The sequence below is a fragment of the Semicossyphus pulcher genome, unplaced genomic scaffold, assembly GCF_022749685.1.
Source record: "Semicossyphus pulcher isolate SPU_LCO1_2020_fin unplaced genomic scaffold, fSemPul1.0.p SCAF_10, whole genome shotgun sequence".
Taxonomy (NCBI): Eukaryota; Metazoa; Chordata; class Actinopteri; order Labriformes; family Labridae; genus Semicossyphus; species Semicossyphus pulcher.
In genome coordinates, this window is record NW_027211604.1 from 27,045,083 (window position 1) to 27,064,806 (window position 19,724).

Below are 19,724 nucleotides of genomic sequence, written 5' to 3' on the forward strand. Positions count from 1 at the left end.
TCAGCTCCACTTCCATATAAACCTATATCATATATTTAGATTCAGTTTGATTGCATCTCAACAGTTTTGTTTGTTGTTGCGCTCCAGGTTGTTACTCACCCGTTCTGACGTCTCTAAAGTTTTAGTGGACAAATTACTGCCAATGCTGTTGTGGTCCCCATGGAAACTGACCCATTTTTACGTTTCAATCATGTCTCGGCCAAGTCGTTGGCTCGTGATTTTCAGGGCAATTAGGAGGCTGTCCGCAGAAACTACACCCTGCCTTTGCCATACATGCGTCCAACTACAAATATAAACACAAATGCACATGTTGTCATTTTATTATGTCAGCGAATGGGTCTGACTTTTATGTGTTTGGCCTCGGAATCGTTACCTCAGCTTGAGCTGCAGTTTGGAGCGTAAAGTCATTTGTAAGAGGAGAGTAATGCTCCTTCACATATCTGTGAGAACCAGTTATGCATCTCCTCCATCTCTATTGACAAGGTCTTCTTCATATGACAGCAGCAGACAGTCTGCATCAATTGGCACCAGTTATGATCAATAAATTCAGTTGATGAGAGGTGTTGCATGAAACATTGTGTAGGTAAGTTTGATCAGTTACACTTCATGTCAGTTTTATTCAAGAGTTTTATAGAAATCTCAAAGATTGAATCAGTTCTACTGTTTTATGGTACCAAAGAGCTGACAGGTGATTCAAACAGTTCATTTATATACTTGATATGAATCGGCTGTGGTAAGGGAGCTGGACTGACCCATGTTTCACTTAAACCTTCACTTCAATTCACAAGTGGCCTTCTTCCAGCTCATTAGAGAGTTAGAAACCACACACTCACCCTCACACTCTTTCACTCATGCTGAATTAATGGAACAATCCACATAGTTGGCCACCAAAACTATGGAGGGGGGAAAAAAACGTTGACCACACAATAGCTATTTGTTTCATCATTCTGCCTCATGCTGCTCTCTTCAAGCCCTAATCCGACTTGTTTCCATGAGAGTTAACTTACAATTTCTGAAAAATCCATGTAGCTTTTATTTATATTTATTTATGTGAAAAACCTCTGCAGCTGATTGTAGGGAGGAGTGAGACTGCACAGGGATTATGTCCAAATTCTAATTTAAGGGAATGTTGTGCATGATGTTTATTAGACTTGATTATATTACAGTATACATCTGTTTTGCTGGTCACGAGAAAGGAAGTGCAGCAAGTATTGTATTATAGGCAAACAAATTAGAAATTAAAAGTTGAGTGGGTTGACATCCGGGTAACTCTTAGTCTGAGGACATTTTGAGCTCAGATCCGCCGGTTTAATCCCACATGACACCTTTTTTATCTGATTTAAAATATTACAGTGCTTTCTAGGAAAAGTGAAATATCCATGCACTCCGCAGTGTATCGCCAAGGCCAGTCCCTGATTCCAATCAGTCACTCATTTTGAGAAAATCTTTCCTTAAACTGTTTCAATTCTGAACACTGCTGCCAATTTGAAGTACATAAAAAGCATCCTGCAGGGTCACAGTTGAACAAACCCAGATGACCAGAGATTGCTCCAGACTCTCTCCAAAGTACTCCGGACACATGCGGCCTGTACTCCAACCATTCTGTGCCAGGTTTTGATTTGATGTTTAGAGCCAGTGAACAAGAAAGCAGAGTTTTTCCTTCCTCTTGTTTATTGTATGCTGTATTTGCTGATCATACACGCTGGATTTCACTGGGTAATTTGTTTACAGTCAGATTTATGACTCAGAGCCGGTGACTGGAGACACTGAGTTTATTTGTCTTATTGTGTTTTTTAACTCAAGCTGAGTCATCATTACTGCTCAGAGGAGCGCTCAACCATCTAACAGTGTCAATATCACTTTTTATGCCTCCATGTTGGCGACAAGCGAAGCCAGAGTTTTTGTTTTCTGGTTGTCTGTCCACACCTCTGTCTGTCTGTTCATCGGTCTGACTTCTCTTTCTTTTGAATATCAGGAACATGTGGAAGGATTTTCTTCAAATTTGGCACAAACGTCCACTTGGATCCACTTAGATTTTGGTGGTCAGAGGTCAAGTCATTGGGATTTTCTGAAACATTTTTGGCCCTAACTCAAGATACCCTAACTCACTATTTCACTGAATGTGTAAAATTGATGGATTACACTTGAAATAGATATTGTCAAATGGAGGGAGACGTTTTGCTTAAAATTCATATTGGCCACTATAACTCATCAGAATTTGGAGGTCAGAGGGCAGCACATCCATTGCGTTATCACAACATCACCTGAATCTTTTATTACATCGGATTTATTTTGATTTGTAGAACAACCCAATCCAAGATGGATTAGCGTTAAACCTTCCCTAACTCACCCCCAGTGAAACCGAGAGAGAGAGGTTTTCTGGTATTTTGTCCCTCCTGTAATTGTCTGTGGTGCCTCTCCTGTTTAAAGGGGGGGTATTATGCTCATTTAAAGCTCCATATTTCACTCTGTGATACCTGTGGAGTAGCTTAGCATAATTTACAGTTAAAAAACTCTCACACTGGTGCTCTGTGCGGGCCCTTCTACAGCCTCTGCTTGAAACGACTCAGTCAGCTCTGTCCCTTTAAGAAACCCCGCCTCTACAAGCCCACTTTCTTCTGATTGGCCAGCTCTCCGGAGCCTGCTGAGTCTGTAGCTTATAGAGCGTGTAGAAAAAACTGTGTCAAACCTGGCGTTCACAGCAGCCTGCAGACTGAGCTGAGTAGCCTGGGGATTACTCCGACGTACTTTTACCTACAGGTTTGAAACTTCACCCACGTTTAGTCTATTGTCTATTGTCCACATCCATCATTGTAACATTATATACATGTCTTAAAATGTGAAACATCGTAATACCCCGTCTTTAATGGTAATCTAGCCTTTCAGATATGTTTAAGATAAAAATACATCCCTCATCCAATGTTAGACTTTTGTGTCATTCTGTGGAAAAAAGCTTGAGTAGGCGACAACTGCAAGGCAACAGGTATTCCAGTTTAGGTTAACACAGTTTGGTCTTCAGTTCCGTCAACTGTGACAAAACTCAAAATGAAACTTTGCCTACTTTTATACCATATTTAACAAACTGTCCAGTATTCTCATATCAGAGTTCCTTTTGAAGCATAATGCGGCCCTTCCTTTGCCAGCGGCTCTTGGAAACCAAGATCTCAGATCCTTTCTGTGAGAGCTCAGGCAGAGTTGATCTGTCAGCTTAGATCTAGGATGCCTGCTAATACTTAATATGTTCACAACCTGATCCTGATGGCTCAGTGTGGCTTACGCACGGATACACACAAAAACAGAAATCTATAGTGTGCACTGTGTGCATAAACGTACAGTCAATAAACACACGCATATCGCATGTGATAGACGTAGCTAAATCCTCCACCATGTGTACATATGAAAGACCTCTCACGTCTAATTTATACTTTTATCCTCACCAAGCCAAATTCCTCCATGAAGGAGTTTGATGCTGCATATTTTATTCTGGTAGAATAGCAGCGGGATCTGGTTGGAAATCCCTTTGAACTCTGTGAAATATTGGAAGTCTGAGCTTTAATCTGGGGCTCTCTGGTTACTGTTTTGATAGGGCATGTATTTGGCCGGGGAGTACTACTGTAGGCCAGACGTAGTCATTTTACTGTCATCGAGGTTGTACTCATACTTGACAAACTGTTGCTGAAGGGAGCTGAAAGAGGATTATAATGTTTTCTGCCAGATGCTAATTTTTTCTATTTTTATGAAGTGAGAAAAAGTGAGGAACAACCAAACTAAATCCCAGACTAGTTATTATTCATTCTTCACTCACACTTTGGACTTGTACAAATAGACATGTGGATAAGTAGCTCTCGACAAGCATAACTTTGAAAGCAATACATTTGAAAGTCAGTAACTCAGACAGCTGAAGAGGAATGTACACAGTCTGCCAGGCTCTCCCTGTGACCCCCCATCCTGTGGTAATACTAATAGAAAAACCTGAGTCGTAAAGCCATCCACAAAATAAAGAGGAAGTGAAAAGAAAATAATATGCCCATTCACCAGCAGTGGAAAGGAGAGAAACTGTGGGCAGCATGAGGCCGGGATAGGCACCTGCCCACAAACCATATATTCATCTTCCTCACTGGCCGACTATTTTCCAAGGGACCCTGTGGAAACACTGCACACATATAAAAAGAGATTTCCCCTGTAAAATACCTCAACACTTTTATTCCAAATAATAAAATGAGTGTGATGAGACTCTGGTTAAAATTAAAATGTTTAATGACTATATTTGGCAGCTTTATTTAACTAGGGCAAAGTTTGTTGTGTCTGTTGTGAACTCTTTCCTCCTTTAAGTACCTTTCCATGCTGTGGAGGAGACTTAAGACCCGTCCCGACTTCAGAATCTGAAACGTGGTTAATTGCCATTTAGGTTTACACCTACAAGGAATTTACTTGGTGTTTTTGGTGCAGACAATAGAAAGAGAAAGGAAGGAGGCAAAGTAAACAGTAGCACTCCTTATAGAAATCAGAAGTATAGTTTGCAAAATATGTACTTTTATAGTTTTTTAAGTATAATAAGGAGCTGTAAAGTTATTGAGGTGGGAAGTAACTAAGTATAAATACTTTGTTATTATACTTTTTTGACTTTTTAGGTATAGTTAACTGAGTATTTATTTTTCTGGAACTTTTGTCTTTTACCCCGTACATTTTAACAGGATCTGGACTTTCTACTAAGGATGACAATATTATCATACGTTATCGGTATCTGCAGATAATGGCTTGAAAATGACATATCGGCATCGACAGATATGTCATTTTTCGGCCGATATTTTCCGCCAATAAAACAACGCTTTAATTATGCTTAAATGCTCCATGATTCCCTAAAAAGCTTGACGTAACGCTACGACATTAACTCGGCAAGAGTGTGCACGCACACTGCCTGCACCCTGCCTCTTCCGTCAAGCGTGAAGAAGGGCGCAAGATGTCATGCGTGGAGGGGCCAAATGTCATTTATTCAACACTACGAAAAAGAGTACACTATTTCTCTATCATTTCAGTTGGCTTTAATCGCTGCACAGTTGTACAATGCACTTAGTTTCACATGATCCTTTTGGACAGATTTATTTTATGGTAAAATTTGCCCTAGTTGTGGCTATTGTCAGGATTGTCTCAGGGAGAGCATCATCCATCCTGTGTAAGTTGTATGAATATTACAGTTTTATTTAAAAGAAAATGTCACGTACAAATAAATATGGCATTTTGTACATAACCTATAATAAGTTTAAGTAGTTTTCTTATATTGCCCAGTGAATGTGTACATTTGAAAAAGCACTGTATTATGTTATTTCTGCATCTGCCACTGGGCCACTACTATAAGAGTAAGCATGATATCAATTACCCTACAGGGGAGACTCTCTGCGGTTAGGTGGGAAAAAATGTGCCTCATATATCGGTATCAAAATCGGCTACAAGGGTTGGAAAATATCAGCATAATGAATATTGGCAAAAAATCCAATACAGTGCATCCCTACTTTCTAATCATTACAAGAGCTTAATAAGCTTAAATAGAGTGATACATTATACATAGCATAGATAAATCAAAAGTTAATCTTCATTTTTGTATTTTTGTTCATAGTTTTCTCCTTAGGTAGAATTATTTAAATGTTAAAGACTCCAAAATGTGACGTGAGATTTTCTTAGCGTTGCCAGTAGAAACGTCCTTCACAGAGCTACTTTTTACTTCTACTAGCCTGTCCCTTTTCACTTTAACTTCCTTGAAGAAGTTGAATCAGTACTTCTTCTTTAACCAGAGTCTTTTTTCACACAAGCATCTGTACTTCTAGCCTAAAGTCTGTGTCTGCTTTTTCCACCTGTGGCGGCTTCCCTGAATGAAAAGCTCTGAATGCTTTGAACTTAAATCTACAAAGTAGTGAATTATCATATGCTTCTACATGTACCTCACCCAGGCTCCAGGAGTCCTTGTAAGAGCTGCCATGGAGGATTGATGATGGTCCTGCATGCCAATACTGCTAACAGGAAGTTGACCTCAGTGTTGTGACTTCACAAACAGGGTCGGCCTGTGTGAGTGTTGGGTTACGGGGCTCCTATGGCGGAGCTCCAGTGTTAAAGAGGCGAGGGTCATTAGCCCTGAGCACCAGAGCGACCCTCATGGACGGGGGTTGTTCCAATAGGTGTCACTGTAGGACACTACAATCACCGGCCTCTATTACTCACCAGCAGACACACAGACTGAGTACCCACATCATGAAGGGATCTCATTAGGACTGTAGGCGTGGCCGTACCCACCTCCGACCCTCCTGCAGTGATTGGGGTCAGAGGAGACTAACATTGGTCTCTTGTCACCGGCGGTCTCCCTAACTGAATTTCCTATTCATCTCACACAGCCTTTCCCCTAATTATGTAAATCTGTTGACTCAATTTGGCGGCAATACGATACTCAGCAAAGTGTAACAACAAGTAATGCGACGGAAGAATGTGGTTTGAGTTATGGTCTGCATTTGAATCGGACTGAGGCAGCAGAGAATACAGCACACCTGTATTAAATTACCCCAGTGTGGAGGAGACGGAGGAGGGGAGAGGGAGGAAAAGGAGCACAGCTAAAGGATGTTAAATGAAGTGGAAGAAGTTGGGAGTATTCAATATTAAAAACTGTTTTATTACACGCTTGTTTGAAATGGCAACAGAGACAGGAAGTGCAGAGAATATTACATTTCACCCTGTTCAGGAAGTGCTTGAACATATAGTTTGAACCAGTCGGGCAGTTCCCATGGACATGTGAGTGATGGCTTTAGTTCTTAAACTTCTTACAGGGATAAGACTGCAGCGAAAGTCAATAACTTAGTCAAACACCATAATCGTAGACATACTGCTCAACTATCTACTACCTAAACGTCTAGAGGTGTGGATATGTTTATGAAAGTGAAAGGCTTTTGCAAGTCTTGAGACAACTCTAGAACAACATCAAAGTTGCAAGAGCACAGTCTGAGGTATTCACTCATCTTTGAGATTTAGTGGAACGGTTGACCAGTCTTCTCCGCAAATGTCTCGTTTAAGAGGTCCCTCTCCAACCTGGATCATAAACAACTGACACCTCCATTAGACCCTTAATTTTAGCTCTGCTGTAGTTACGTGTTTTTAGGGCTCGAGCAAGATTATTGTGATTATTAGATTTGATGTACCGTAGATCAGTTACAGGCCTCTGGAAGCTGAGCCAAAAAGATTGAGATCATAGAGGCTGATAAAACCCATGAATTATTAACCCATGACTTTTATTCACCACAGAACCAGTCCTGTTACATCTCTTTACATTGCTGTTTTCAGTTAGCTACACTTCCCTCGTGGTTGTCCCTTTGAAAGTTCATACTCGTCCTTGTTTTTCTTATTTATACTTGTGTTGACACATTTCTAGACTTATGGGAGCAGATTAACAACTAATTGACGTCTTTATCGATGTGAAATCTGATCGTGACATGAAAGAAGTTGATCCAACTTCCATCCAATCAGTGTGAAATACAGCTATAAAGCAGAAATAAACATCTCCCTGTAGAGTTACTTTAAAGTGAATTCATCTTACAATCCCAAGCTCTTAAAAGTTCCTGTAAAGCTGCTTGATTTGGAGGCTTTTTACCTCAGAACACTTTAATGAAAATAAACTCCACTCTTAGAAGAAGAAATAATGTTGATCCATCTTTTCTCTTTGTGTTTATCACTGGAACCATTTGAAGCCAGGCCATGTGACTTACGACTTATTCTTCCGTCTGTTAGGCCACTACCCCAGCCATCATGTTGAAGCATCACCATTTTGGTATGCTAGTTTCTGCCCATACAACTTGTCTAAATCTGATGTAAAGAAGTGTAAATGTTAAGACATTAAATAATAATAATTGTAATCTTAACTAAAAATTTAACACAGAAAATAACTTAATATATTTGGAAGTGAGACAGCAGGAACACAACACACTCAAATCTGTGGGACGATATTTTCTGTGGTAAACAAACGCCTGAGGTGTTTATGAATCCAGATTCTCAGTTTGGCTTGAACGCGGGATGACGATCAGTGCACGTATTCAAGGCCAGAAAACTTTTCCAGTTTAGGGGAAGCGAATTTGTGATGTGAAAGAATGATATGACTTCAGCCAGACTCGTACAACGTTTCAGCCCCGCTCTGTGTATTTATTGAGACTCATGAAAGGCCGCAGTGATTAATCAAGTAGGATCTCATTTTCCGTGCCGTACCACATGATTGGTGAGGTCTTGAGCCTCCATTTTTTACCAGTAACTGTCCGATACAAAGCTGTAAATGTAAAATCAAAAACCGCCTTAAGCTATAAATCCACATCAGATGAAAACAATAGGAAAACTTAATAATAGCCATCTTAACCTCATGGTCTTCTGAGAAACCTCTCAACAGTCATTCTTTCACGTTGTGTCACAGCCTCCATCTGCAGCCATTTTGTCTCGGCCATTTTTCGTGCATCCTGGTGAACATTTCACTGTAATGTATTTAGTGGATGAGTGAAGGCTGCACAGACTGAGTTTCATGATGTGCCCGCGATAAGCCAGATGGGCGGAATCATTGAGGCAAACATAATCAACCATTTCAAATCCACCAGTGAGCTAGAAAGAGCCTCATAGAGCAGGCATCCTGTGTTACATAAATCACATAAATACAGAGGGCAAAATGCATTGAATAAAATACGGAAAAGAAAATACAGTCAAACGCTTTATTTACCCCCAAACATTTTGAGATGTCAAACAGCAGCCATGCTAACTACTTTGTCTTCCACTCTCCAGGTCAACTACAAGGCAAGAAATGAAACTAGCTTTCTTCCCAGTGTTTAAACCAATAATCAAGCAAATTCTGCTTATTGTGGGGTTTTGCAAGTGCTGAAAATAATCTGGATGAGTCAAACTGTTTGTTGAAATGTCAAGACAAAAGATCAGACAAACACTTTTTTGCGTATTTAAATACAGCGTTGTAACATTTGCACCCTATCAGCACCTGAGGTGAATGAATTGTTTGTTTCCTCAAAGCTAGATTTAAAAAGTTGGCAACACATCTGTTGGCCAACAACAAAAAAACATGTCAAACAATAGATCCTGACCGTAGAGCTGTAAACAGAAACCAAAAGTCCTCCAGCTGACGTGCCACTGTGTGAGCTGGTTATACGAAAACAAAGCGACATTATGAGGGGATTAGAAGAAACAAAGAACCTGCATGCATAAATTTAATGACCACTATAATTAGAAGAGTAAAACCTCACCTGCCGCTATGAGAGGGGTTGGCTTGCAGTCTAGTGTGAAGAAATCATCTGCAGGCGATTTCTTGGCTGTGTTGAACAAAACATGAACTTTGAGTGGGGCGTGTGGTTTTCATGCTCCAGCCAAATGGCTCCCAAAGACACCATAGATGCCCAAAAGCCGCTCTCGCAAGCCAAGACACTGTGTGTTATTGACTGTTTTATTACATGTCTCACTTGAAATTAAATGTGTTAAAACCCTTGAGAAATGGCCCATGTACAATACCACCCGTATCATTCATTCATAAGAGCTGAATGCAGCCTTAGCTAAAAGCACAGAACAAGTCTTACAGCTTTTATTGGACTTATCCTGGTAATCTGTCCGATTTTCATAGTAGTGGAGTTAAGGTTTTATTTTAACTGACGTAAATGGTGTGTTTGGAAACACGTTATTTGACTGTATAGTTCGACCATGGGTTAGATGTGGCATACCCATTGGTTTTTGGGCTGCCAATCTGAGGCCTCATGTTCGGGATTATTGCTGTCGCCATCTTGGTTTTCCCAAGCTAGAAATGACTATATTTGGGCAAGAGTGTGGAGCAGGAGAGGAGTGAGGGGTTTGCAAAAGCAAAGTAATCAAATGAATACGGTCTATGCTCAGCCGGGGCTCTGTGGTAGTTATCTTTCAATCCAAAGGTCGGCTGCTCGATCCCTGGTCGTCTATATGTCAAAGCGTCAATGGGCAAGACACTGAACCCCAAATTGCTTCTGAAGGCACAGCCATCTGTGTGACTGTGTGACAATGGTTAGCTGGATCCTTATTGGAGATTGTCACTTTGCATATCAGCTGCCATCTGTGTATGAATGTGTGTGTAAAAGGGTGAATGTGACGGGTAGTGTAAAAACGCTTTGAGTGGTTGAAGACTATCATTAGCCCTATTTCAGTGCAGACCATTATCATTTACCATTTTATGCCCGAAGCTAACTCATTAGCTGGCAATTATATAATTAACAGCCATTTTTCCCAAAGCATGAGATTCTATTTGTGGTGGTTGCTGACTGGAAAGTGAACATTTCCAAGCTAACCCTAGTGCAGTTCGTTTACAGTGAGAACATAATTGGACTTAAAGCAGGACCTAATATAGAAAGCAAACCCGATTTCACTAATGCTTGTTGAAATGCACAAGAACACGGAGGTATTCAAACTGTTCAGGGAGAAACTAAAGGAGAGTGGGACAGATCGAACTGTGGAACAGAGTGGGTAAAAAGTTAAAAAAAAAACTCCATCACCAACACATTAAACTCTGTGATCGTGTTTAGTGGGATTGAGGAGTGCTCTCCCTCTTTGTTTACTTCAGGGAGTTTTCCCACGTGGAAATTCGGACCAATCAGAGAGCAATTTCCCTGTGCGTCAAAACTTTTGGTCCGCTGGTAAAAGCTGCCGTGTGAACACAAACCAAACTCGAGGCCAAATGTAATGTGTCGTAACAATTTGGTCTTTGATTCTAATCAAATAAATGGACTTGAACTAGGTATGAAAGCCCCCTAAGAGCCCTGGCTATAGAGACCAAAACCTTTTTTGTACCAGGCTGTAAACATGATTATTTCTCCTGTAAAGCTCTTTAATATGCAGCCTAAAGGTGATTGACTCTCCTTTGGAGCCAGCCTCAAGTGGCCATTGGAGGAACTGCAGTTTTTGGCACTTCTGCAAATGGTTATTTTTTCAGCCCTGGAGGTTGCAGCATGAATTTGACTGACCATTTTGTTTGGCATTCAGGTCTGTCAAACGCTGTTAGCTTTTTGCGTAATAATTAACAGCAGCAGCATGCAGACTTCATAGCAATTTCTGGCAGGATCAGTGGAAATGATTATAGGAATAACAGAACTTTTTCCAAGATACTCTAACAAATTAATCTACACTAATGTTTCTAATTTGTTGCAGGATATTTTTCAACCCCACAGTGTCACTCAGCTCTATAAATATTGTTTATTTTTACAGCTTTTCTTTATTAACTGGTATGTAAGCTGTTCATAAATAAGTCGCACGGCCCTGAAATATTGTTCATGGCAGGTTATCTCCCCTAGCTCCAGTACACCACATATGAGGTCTATGCATGGAGACCATTGCATGTATCAACCTCACAGTCTCTGCTGAAGTATCCCGTCCACAGTTTGACCAGAGGGATGGTGGATGGAGGAACACCTGGTTAGCCCCTCTATAACAAGCTGTCATAGTACCTAATGAGCTCCCTGATTATCTTCCCAAGGGAAGAGTACGTAAAACCCCAGAACCATTTCTATTTTTACCCCAGTGGACAAAAGCCTGCTGATTATGAATCACATGGTAATTGTGTGTGATGCAGGTCAGACACGCACAGGATACTCCAGAGTTTGATTTGGAGTCTTTTAACCTCTTGACACATGAAACTCAACGCTCTTGATGAAAATATCCCACTTCCCATCTCCACTGAGGATGGAAGACCACTTATCAATGCTAATAACGTGCTCCACTTGAACCGTTGGGATGTCTGCGTTGACAGGCGGAAACTACACTGACCTCATAGTATAAAATGGGGGAAGTCCACTCTCTTACCTAGGCCACCCTTCTACACCACATCATCAGCAATCAACCTCAAAATATCTCTGCAGCCCGCCCACATTCGTGTTCTGATCTGAGGGTTATTAGTACTGACAAACTCGAGGAAACAGTAATACGTGGCTTAAGCCCGACTGTGTTTGTTTAGCCTCTGTACAGAACTCAGTGCAAACAAGCAGGTTCTGCCAAACGATGGGTGGCATGTACTGTAAACCGACTGGCTCCCGGCAGCTCTAGTGAGTTTGAGTGTGTTTATGTGTGGTCATGGCTCCAGTGGATTGGCAAGCTGGTGCTGTATACACTGTTACATTCTTTAGGCTGGTACTTTATCTTGGAGATGCATTAGGATGAGTCCCATAATGTGGTGGGTAAGGGCTGGGCAGTCATTAGCGAGTCATGATAAAATTGACATTGATACATGCTGGAGTAGACGCCCACTGGCCGCTGCAAAGCACTGTTTGAGCTGCCGGCGAAGAAAGTGGATTTATTCTGTAAATGAGGAAACAAAAGAGAGGAACCAGGAGGGCACGAAAAGCCACGATGAAAGTTATTCTCCAAGGATGAGGAAACTGTTGATGAAATACGGTAGCATGACAGCTCAGCTCGCAGCCCCCTCACCAGACATCTTGTGTCTGTTTTATTTAGTGTTTTTATTAATGGATAAAACCGATATCGATATTTTGTCCCACCCCTCGTCTGGTTTCTTGAATACTTCATTGTTATCAAGACACTCATCAAACTGGCAGCATTTTCAAAGATAGAAAAATTGTCCTGATCATATTTGTGTCATATCACCCAGCACTATGATGGGTTTATTCGCTAAACCTCAAACACATATTCGAACCCCACTTGGCAGTCATACCCACTGATTACCCCCCTTACACATGCTGCTGAGTCTCCATCGCTCTCACTGGGTTTTACTGAATAGTTAAACAGCGAAGGGAGTGTCCAGACACAAAGGTGTGAGCAGCCACGAGGAGACCCGGCCAGATCTGTTTCATTATGTCATCATGTGAAGGAGCCCCCTCTCCACCCCCTCCCCTCCGACTCCTCTCACCTTTCAGCCATCCTCAATGGGCCGAGGGAATTTCTCACCACGATCTGGTTTAGCCCCATTACAAAGAACCCCGTGGCCAGCTTGTAAGCACTCTGCCATACACATAATGCTCAAGCACGCAAAGGACTCCACCAGCATTCATCACACTGATGTATGAAAGGGAAACTAGCAGTGACACGCTGTCTCAAGTGGACTGACTCTGAGCAATTTGTATGATTCGGTTGGGAGTCGTTGACATGACACACTCATGGTTTCTGGTTGACGTGTTTGTAGAAAATGCTGCAAGTATAAAACTGTATTGCGTTTGTCAATTAGGCACAAATTTCCTTTCCTGTTGTGTGGAACAAAAAATCAGTTTGTTGAGTTTTATTTTTACCTCATGTCAGTGACACCACATTCCCTCCAAAGACTAGTTTCTGTTTACAGATCTGAATCTAAACCTTCCTGCTCAGCTGTTAGTTTCCATTCCATATTCAAAGCTTTCATGGAGCCGACAATTGGAAATGACGCCCATCTTCATGTCATTAAGCTGCCTCGCACATCTCTTCCTCTTTTACACTCTCCGTTCTGTTTCTGACACAGCCGGGTCACTAATGTTTCTCTGCTAGTCTCAAAGGAGCCGAGAAGAAGGGAGGGGGGTTTGACAGTCAGCGCCCTGGATATATGCTTTCCTAGGACGAAGGCCACGAGCGACACACATATATACACATACAGAGCACTCTGAGGAGAAACTTAATGCAGCTTCCACCAGGGAGGGCCAGACCCGTTTATGAATATTGATAGAGTCTGGCAGGCTGAGCGCTGGGTCAGCTGTAGGCCTGCAGTATTCAGTCATCCAAACTGTCTCAGTGTGTTTAACATATCTCATTACAAAGACGCTCTGAAGCTGAAGTGCTGGTGGCTCCTCGCTGCTCATCACTGCTCCTCACTATTCCTCTGTGTTGGCTTGTTAGAGGTAGAGATGTTCTTATAGCATTTTCTACCTTCACTTTACTAATTCTGATCCTTGGACTGAATCAGCCAACACAGAGTACTGGTCTAATACCAGTGTGGTCGTCTAAAAAAGAAACAGGTTCAGTGTCTTGCCCAAGGACCCTTCGACATGTGACCGTAGCAGTCGGGGATCGAACCCCCAACCTTCTAATTGAGAGACGACTGAGCCCCGACCTCTTGGCCCCTCCTCTGTGCTGCCTCAGCCGAAGCATTGGAGAAACACTGATTTTTATCATGAAACTACTGTATACGTCTACCTCCGACTTACATTACTCTCTCTGTTAGCTCTGAGCTGTCGTTTGCTATTGTCCCATGATAAATCACTTCTTCTTAGCTCCTCTAAAACAGTACTTTCCAGTGGCAGCTATATTTCATCCATGGTGGCTCCACAGGCGTCTGTTTTGAAGTAGTTAACAACCACTGATTTCTGGTCAAACAAGGTGATTTTATCCGGGGCTAATAAGTTATGGTATCCGATTGGTGCAGAGACAGGCGTACTTGTCAATACCAGATCTCACATTTTGGGCTGTCAGAGGCTTTTCAGTACAACTCTAGTTGGCAGCATACATAATGACACATCTTGGACCAGCCACATTCTTCACAGTAACATAAAACATACACACATGTTCTCCCAGAACAAATCCTCATATTTAAATCTCCAACAACTCATGGTAATAGTAATGAAGTGTGCCCAGAGCAAGTCAGTGATGTCACCCATCACTCTCCTGTCTTCACCCAGATCCAGTTTCTGTGAGCTGCACGCTTTTACCAGATCTCTTCACAGACAGAAGACAATAGGAGGCACACATACTGATGCACACTCGTGCTCTTTCTTTCTCACTCTCAGACATACAGGCGTATAATTTGACATAGGGCTCCTGTCGGACACACTCCAGAGCTCGGGCCGAGTAATGTAACTTAAAGATGGCATTTGTTACGCCTTCTAACTGAGAATCAAAGAAAGCATACATTCATCCAACATACGCTGTTTGCCTTTACTGAAGCCGTGATATTTATTCTTAGCTCATATCTGATTCATGATTTGTGCTTCATACTTCCTAGACCGTAACCTCGAGATTTCCATGAGATTCCTTTTTATAGCATCTGGACACAGAACAAGTAGGCCCCCCTGCCTCATGCTGCTACGCTCGTTCTGTTTCTAAACTGGTGGTGTTATTGATCTTGGACTTCTCCTTCAAACCCAATTCCGTTCAGCCGGCCCTGTGGACGGCGCAGCGCCGTCGTTTGGTCAAACCCTGAGGTTTACTCTGAGCAATGAATGGCTCTCTATGTTGTTCTCGCACTCTTTGGACTCTTTGGACTGTTCCACCACCAGCTGGGGTTCGAGGTGACGCCCCTTGTTCGACTCCCTCAATCTGACCTTCCTTTGATAAATCCCTCCTCTGATACTGTCAGAGTTGTTTCCATAGCTGACATGGACCATTTGAGGCTGGAACACACACATGCACAAACACACTGGAAAACTGATACACACACACACTAGTACATGTTATACACATACCATATAGTTCATACCACAGAGTTCACACATTATCTGGCAGCTGTCCAGATAGAATTGGATTTAGCCGTTTCATGTTGAGTAGAAATTTGACACACATGCACATGTGGCCTGTGTGAACTCCTCTTTGGTACTCATCTTGCCATTAATCAAGCTTTACAAGAGCCACTATGTATTACACAGGTTTCTAAATGGGGCTGCCCTCTAAAAGTTGATGATAAGAATCGTCAGTCAAGAAGAGCCCAGGTCGGGGGGCTGGCTTAGCTCAGTTGGTGCGCCCCATATACAGAGGCTACAGTCCTCATTGCACTGATCTCAGGTTCGACTCCCGGCCTGCAGATCATTTTGGTGCATGTTATCCTCCACTCTCTACTTCCCACAATTCCTGTCTCTCTTCAGTTCCTGTGATTAAAACCGCTTAAAACATGCAAGCTGAGCTGCACTAGCTTATTTTTCGGGGCTGGGTTAGGATTCCTGCAGTGTTTTTTGTTCACAGGGTTTTTACCAGGAGCCGAATAATCAGCCGAGGTCTCCCCCTCTCCAAAACAGAACGGCCCAGTCATTAAAACTGTTACACTGAATCAAGCAGTTTTCACTTTTTAGAATTAGTGCATCCAGGATGAACGAGCTGCTACCAACCAAAGTCTAAAATTTGGTGTACACTTCTAATACATTTTTTCTCATCTAAGTGGGCTGTGTCCTATACAGCGGTGGGACCAATATACCTGTATCAGATGCATAGAGAGGTATTTTATTTTGCTATGGTATATAACCCAGACGATGGCGCTGTAATCTTTTATTTATTTATTTATTTTATTGTATACTACTTCAATATGCAAACATTTGTTTACATTTGGGGGGGGCTGGACAATCACATTTGTGTATGTCACCAAGTTGGCTATGAACTCTGGGTAACTACCAAACGAAAGACTGCAGATATGCAGACTCACAAAAGTCTGCATCAGAGCCCTCACGCACTAGGTTATTTCACAGCGGGACAGCACAAAGCTCTCACACTTTTACCTGGAACCGCCTCACAGTCTGTGAGTCAGTGAGTGAGGAGATTGGGATTTAGCCAATCAACGCATCATTTGATTTGATTGAAAACTCGACATGGTGAAACAGGTGGTAGGCTGTATTTGTGTGTGTTTTGAATGTGTTTAAATGAAAATAAATTGAAACAGTGTTGAAAATACTTGTATACACGTTTTTATTAGTGAATAGCTATAGACACTGGCATACCCCCCAAAACAGATTGCGACTTATATTCCATATTTTACAATATATGATTAAGACTGACAGTAACGTGACTTCAACACAAAAACAACATAACATAACGAGTTGGTACAACTCCAGTTCTGAATGAATATTATACCATTCACCAAAACAGAACAGGTATGGATGTGTTTTCAGGGCTGCAGATACCATGAAAGCTATTTATCTCCTCTTAAACTGTTAAACAAAAACCTGTGACCTTTGCTCTCTGAGTCGGAAAGAAGTATTTCTCTGTAATTTCTTTATTATCATGTCACTCATCCATTATGTGCTTATATGAAGAAGTATTATGTTATCCTTTGTGAGTTGAGTCAGAGTCATGTGCGCTTCATCTCCTCACCAGAAGTGTGTGTGTGTGTGTGTGTGTGTGTGTGTGTGTGTGTGTGTGTGTGTGTGTGTGTGTGTGTGTGTGTGTGTGTGTGTGTGTGTGTGTGTGTGTGTGTGTGTGTGTGTGTGTGTGTGTGTGTGTGTGTGTGTGTGTGCGTGTGTTAAAATGAGTTGCCTTGGTTCCCGTGTGGAAACAAAACAGATGTCAGCTGGTGCAGGCAGCGTGTGTGACAGAGGGGCCTCAGAGATATATATGCTGGACGTGCGGCATGATGCTCCTCTGCTGTTCAGTGATATAGGTTAAATAAACTCTGCAGGACACGAGTTGGCTTGCTGTGACATCGCTCAACTGTTAGAGGAAATATTTCTGGCACCAGAGCTCGATTTCAAGGTGGCCTTGTTGATTTTTTTTCCCCTGGATTTGATTCTATCATCATGAATTAAATAAAGTAGAAGGGAGGGAACGCTCAAGGCCAAATTCAGAGGAGGGTCCACTGAAGAGAGAGGGAGAGATCGTGGGACAATGTAATGGGGTTTCTAATGTGCTCTCTTTGCCCCATTTCGTCCAGATGTTTTCACAGTTTGCTTTTCCTTACCACCCGCATCTCATCCCCTGTCTCTCCACACACCTTACATATTAGTGCACACGCCTGTTATCAGAGAAGGGTGCCCATTGTGAGTCCAGATGAGTAATAGTGTGAAGGGGAGAGTAGAAATGTGTCATGGTGAAAGAATTCAGACCTCATCAGTAGGTGGTATTTCTTTCTTCTTTGAACGAGAATCAAAACACAGAGCGTGCATACGTGTCCAAGTCATTCTCTGTGCTGGTATCCCACTGGACACTGTACGCAGGGCTGTAGGATGTATGTATGGAAGTGGTAGGTTGTTTGAGGTTATTCATACGCCATGTGTTCCCTTTTCTTGCAGCTGAGATATCAACACGGCTTGACCACCCCGGACCTGCAGCAGACACTACCAAACCTGAAGAACTTCCTGGAACATGGCCTGCTGGTACGATGGTAAGAACCAGAAACACACTCAAATATCCTCAAATATTTTTCTTCTGAGCTCATTTAAGACAAAAACATCGAGAATAAAAGTGACATATCTACAACACAAAATAATCATTAGAATGTACTATTTTTTTAGTTTTACAATCATTTAAATTGTTTCTTTTATCACAGTTAGCATTACCTCGCTACAAACAGAAGCAGCTCTTTCTGTGGTCTAACAACCCCCACAACACAACATAAAACCACATGCCAACACACATCCAAACCAACCCAAACAAAAGGGACAGATATAATACCAAGCCAATAACAATTTAGACTGTATAAAAAGATGGCCGCCATGACAGCTCCCTCAAAGTGAAGCCAAACCCTCTCTGTCGGCCCCTTCTGACTGGCTGCAGTATAGGTCATAAAGCCCGCCTCCTCCACGTTAACAGATGGGACATGAGTCAAACTATGAAATCAAAATACACGAATTAACAAAGGAAAAATTATATGAATAATATTTGAGTTAAATTATCATAATTTGAATGATCGAATATTATTCTTATTATTATTATTATTATTGGTTTAACTCTGGTTACTTACCTTTGTTTGATAATTTAGGAGATAGAAACTTACCTGATACTTACCTGATCTCTGTGTGTGTGTGACGTATTCGCTCCTCCTGGATCCTGCGTCCTGATAGCGCTGACAGGTGGCTTTAAAACATGTTTGTGTTCTGTCTATTGTATCTATTTTGGCATCTTACTATATTGGTCTGGTTATAAGTTTACCCACCTTTGCCTACACTTTTTTTCTTTTGAAGATACGGAGCACTTTGACACTAGTCCTGTGGTAAAAGTGGTCCAAAATACTGTTAGTCATAGAAAAAGGATTCCTCATCTCCAACCTTTCCTCTTGTAAAATGAAACATGAAGTTAAATAAAAACACTCAATGATTATATTTTACATAGGTCATGTAGAGGCACCAGCTTTAGATTTAAAATGTTTCAAAATCAGTGAGAAATAGTAGGGATAACTATCAATAGTCATGCTATAAAAACTACAATGGATCCATAATGCAACACTCTTAATAGGAGCCCGTGCAATATTAGGTGTAAACTTATTATTTTCTACCTATTCCACAACTGAATTCAACTCTTCAAATAGTAAATTATAATGGTCCTAGACAGCATCCTTGAGGTATCCCGCAACAGTTCACAGTTATTTGGTGATGGCATTGCATCACTGTCAGACGGCTCTCAAACATTTTTTAAATTAACCTTTTAAAGTCAGATTTTTGTTTTCTCTCAGCTGAATATTGGTCTGACCAACACGGTTTTGCCTGAAATTAAATGGACATATTAGGTTAAAGTTTAGAATTTTGTATACCTTATCAACCTATAACGGTGTATGACCTCTGCACATAATCATCAAACACTGTTTTGTTTTAAATGCAGTGAGATTTGCAGCAGCCACTTTGTCCCACTGAAGTGGAATGCTTAGGGCTTAGATCCCTGTGTCTCTCCTTCCACAGCCTTATGGCCTGTGAGTAACCCTCCACTGCCCCATAAAAGACAAAGCTGTCTTTGATCTCCTCTGCTCTCCCAGGGTCAGCAAAGGGGAAAATGTGTATTACACACATTAATTGAATAATCTTTTGTTTTGAAAGGTAAGAAGCCATGAAAAGGCCGAGCTCTCAAATCAGACCTTCGCCGCCCCCCTC

The 19,724-nt window shown here is 41.6% G+C and overlaps 1 protein-coding gene across 2 annotated transcripts in view; it reads left to right on the top strand.

The window, feature by feature from the left end:
• uvrag (UV radiation resistance associated gene) overlaps window positions 1-19,724 on the top strand; it is a 126,025-nt gene that overhangs the window by 93,931 nt on the left and 12,370 nt on the right. The window contains exon 14 of one of the 2 annotated variants that reach the window (XM_069669334.1): window positions 17,934-18,025. In XM_069669334.1, the coding sequence (XP_069525435.1) occupies window positions 17,934-18,025 (92 nt within the window). The remainder of the gene's footprint in view (window positions 1-17,933; window positions 18,026-19,724) is intronic. The other variant, XM_069669341.1, reaches the window with a different exon arrangement.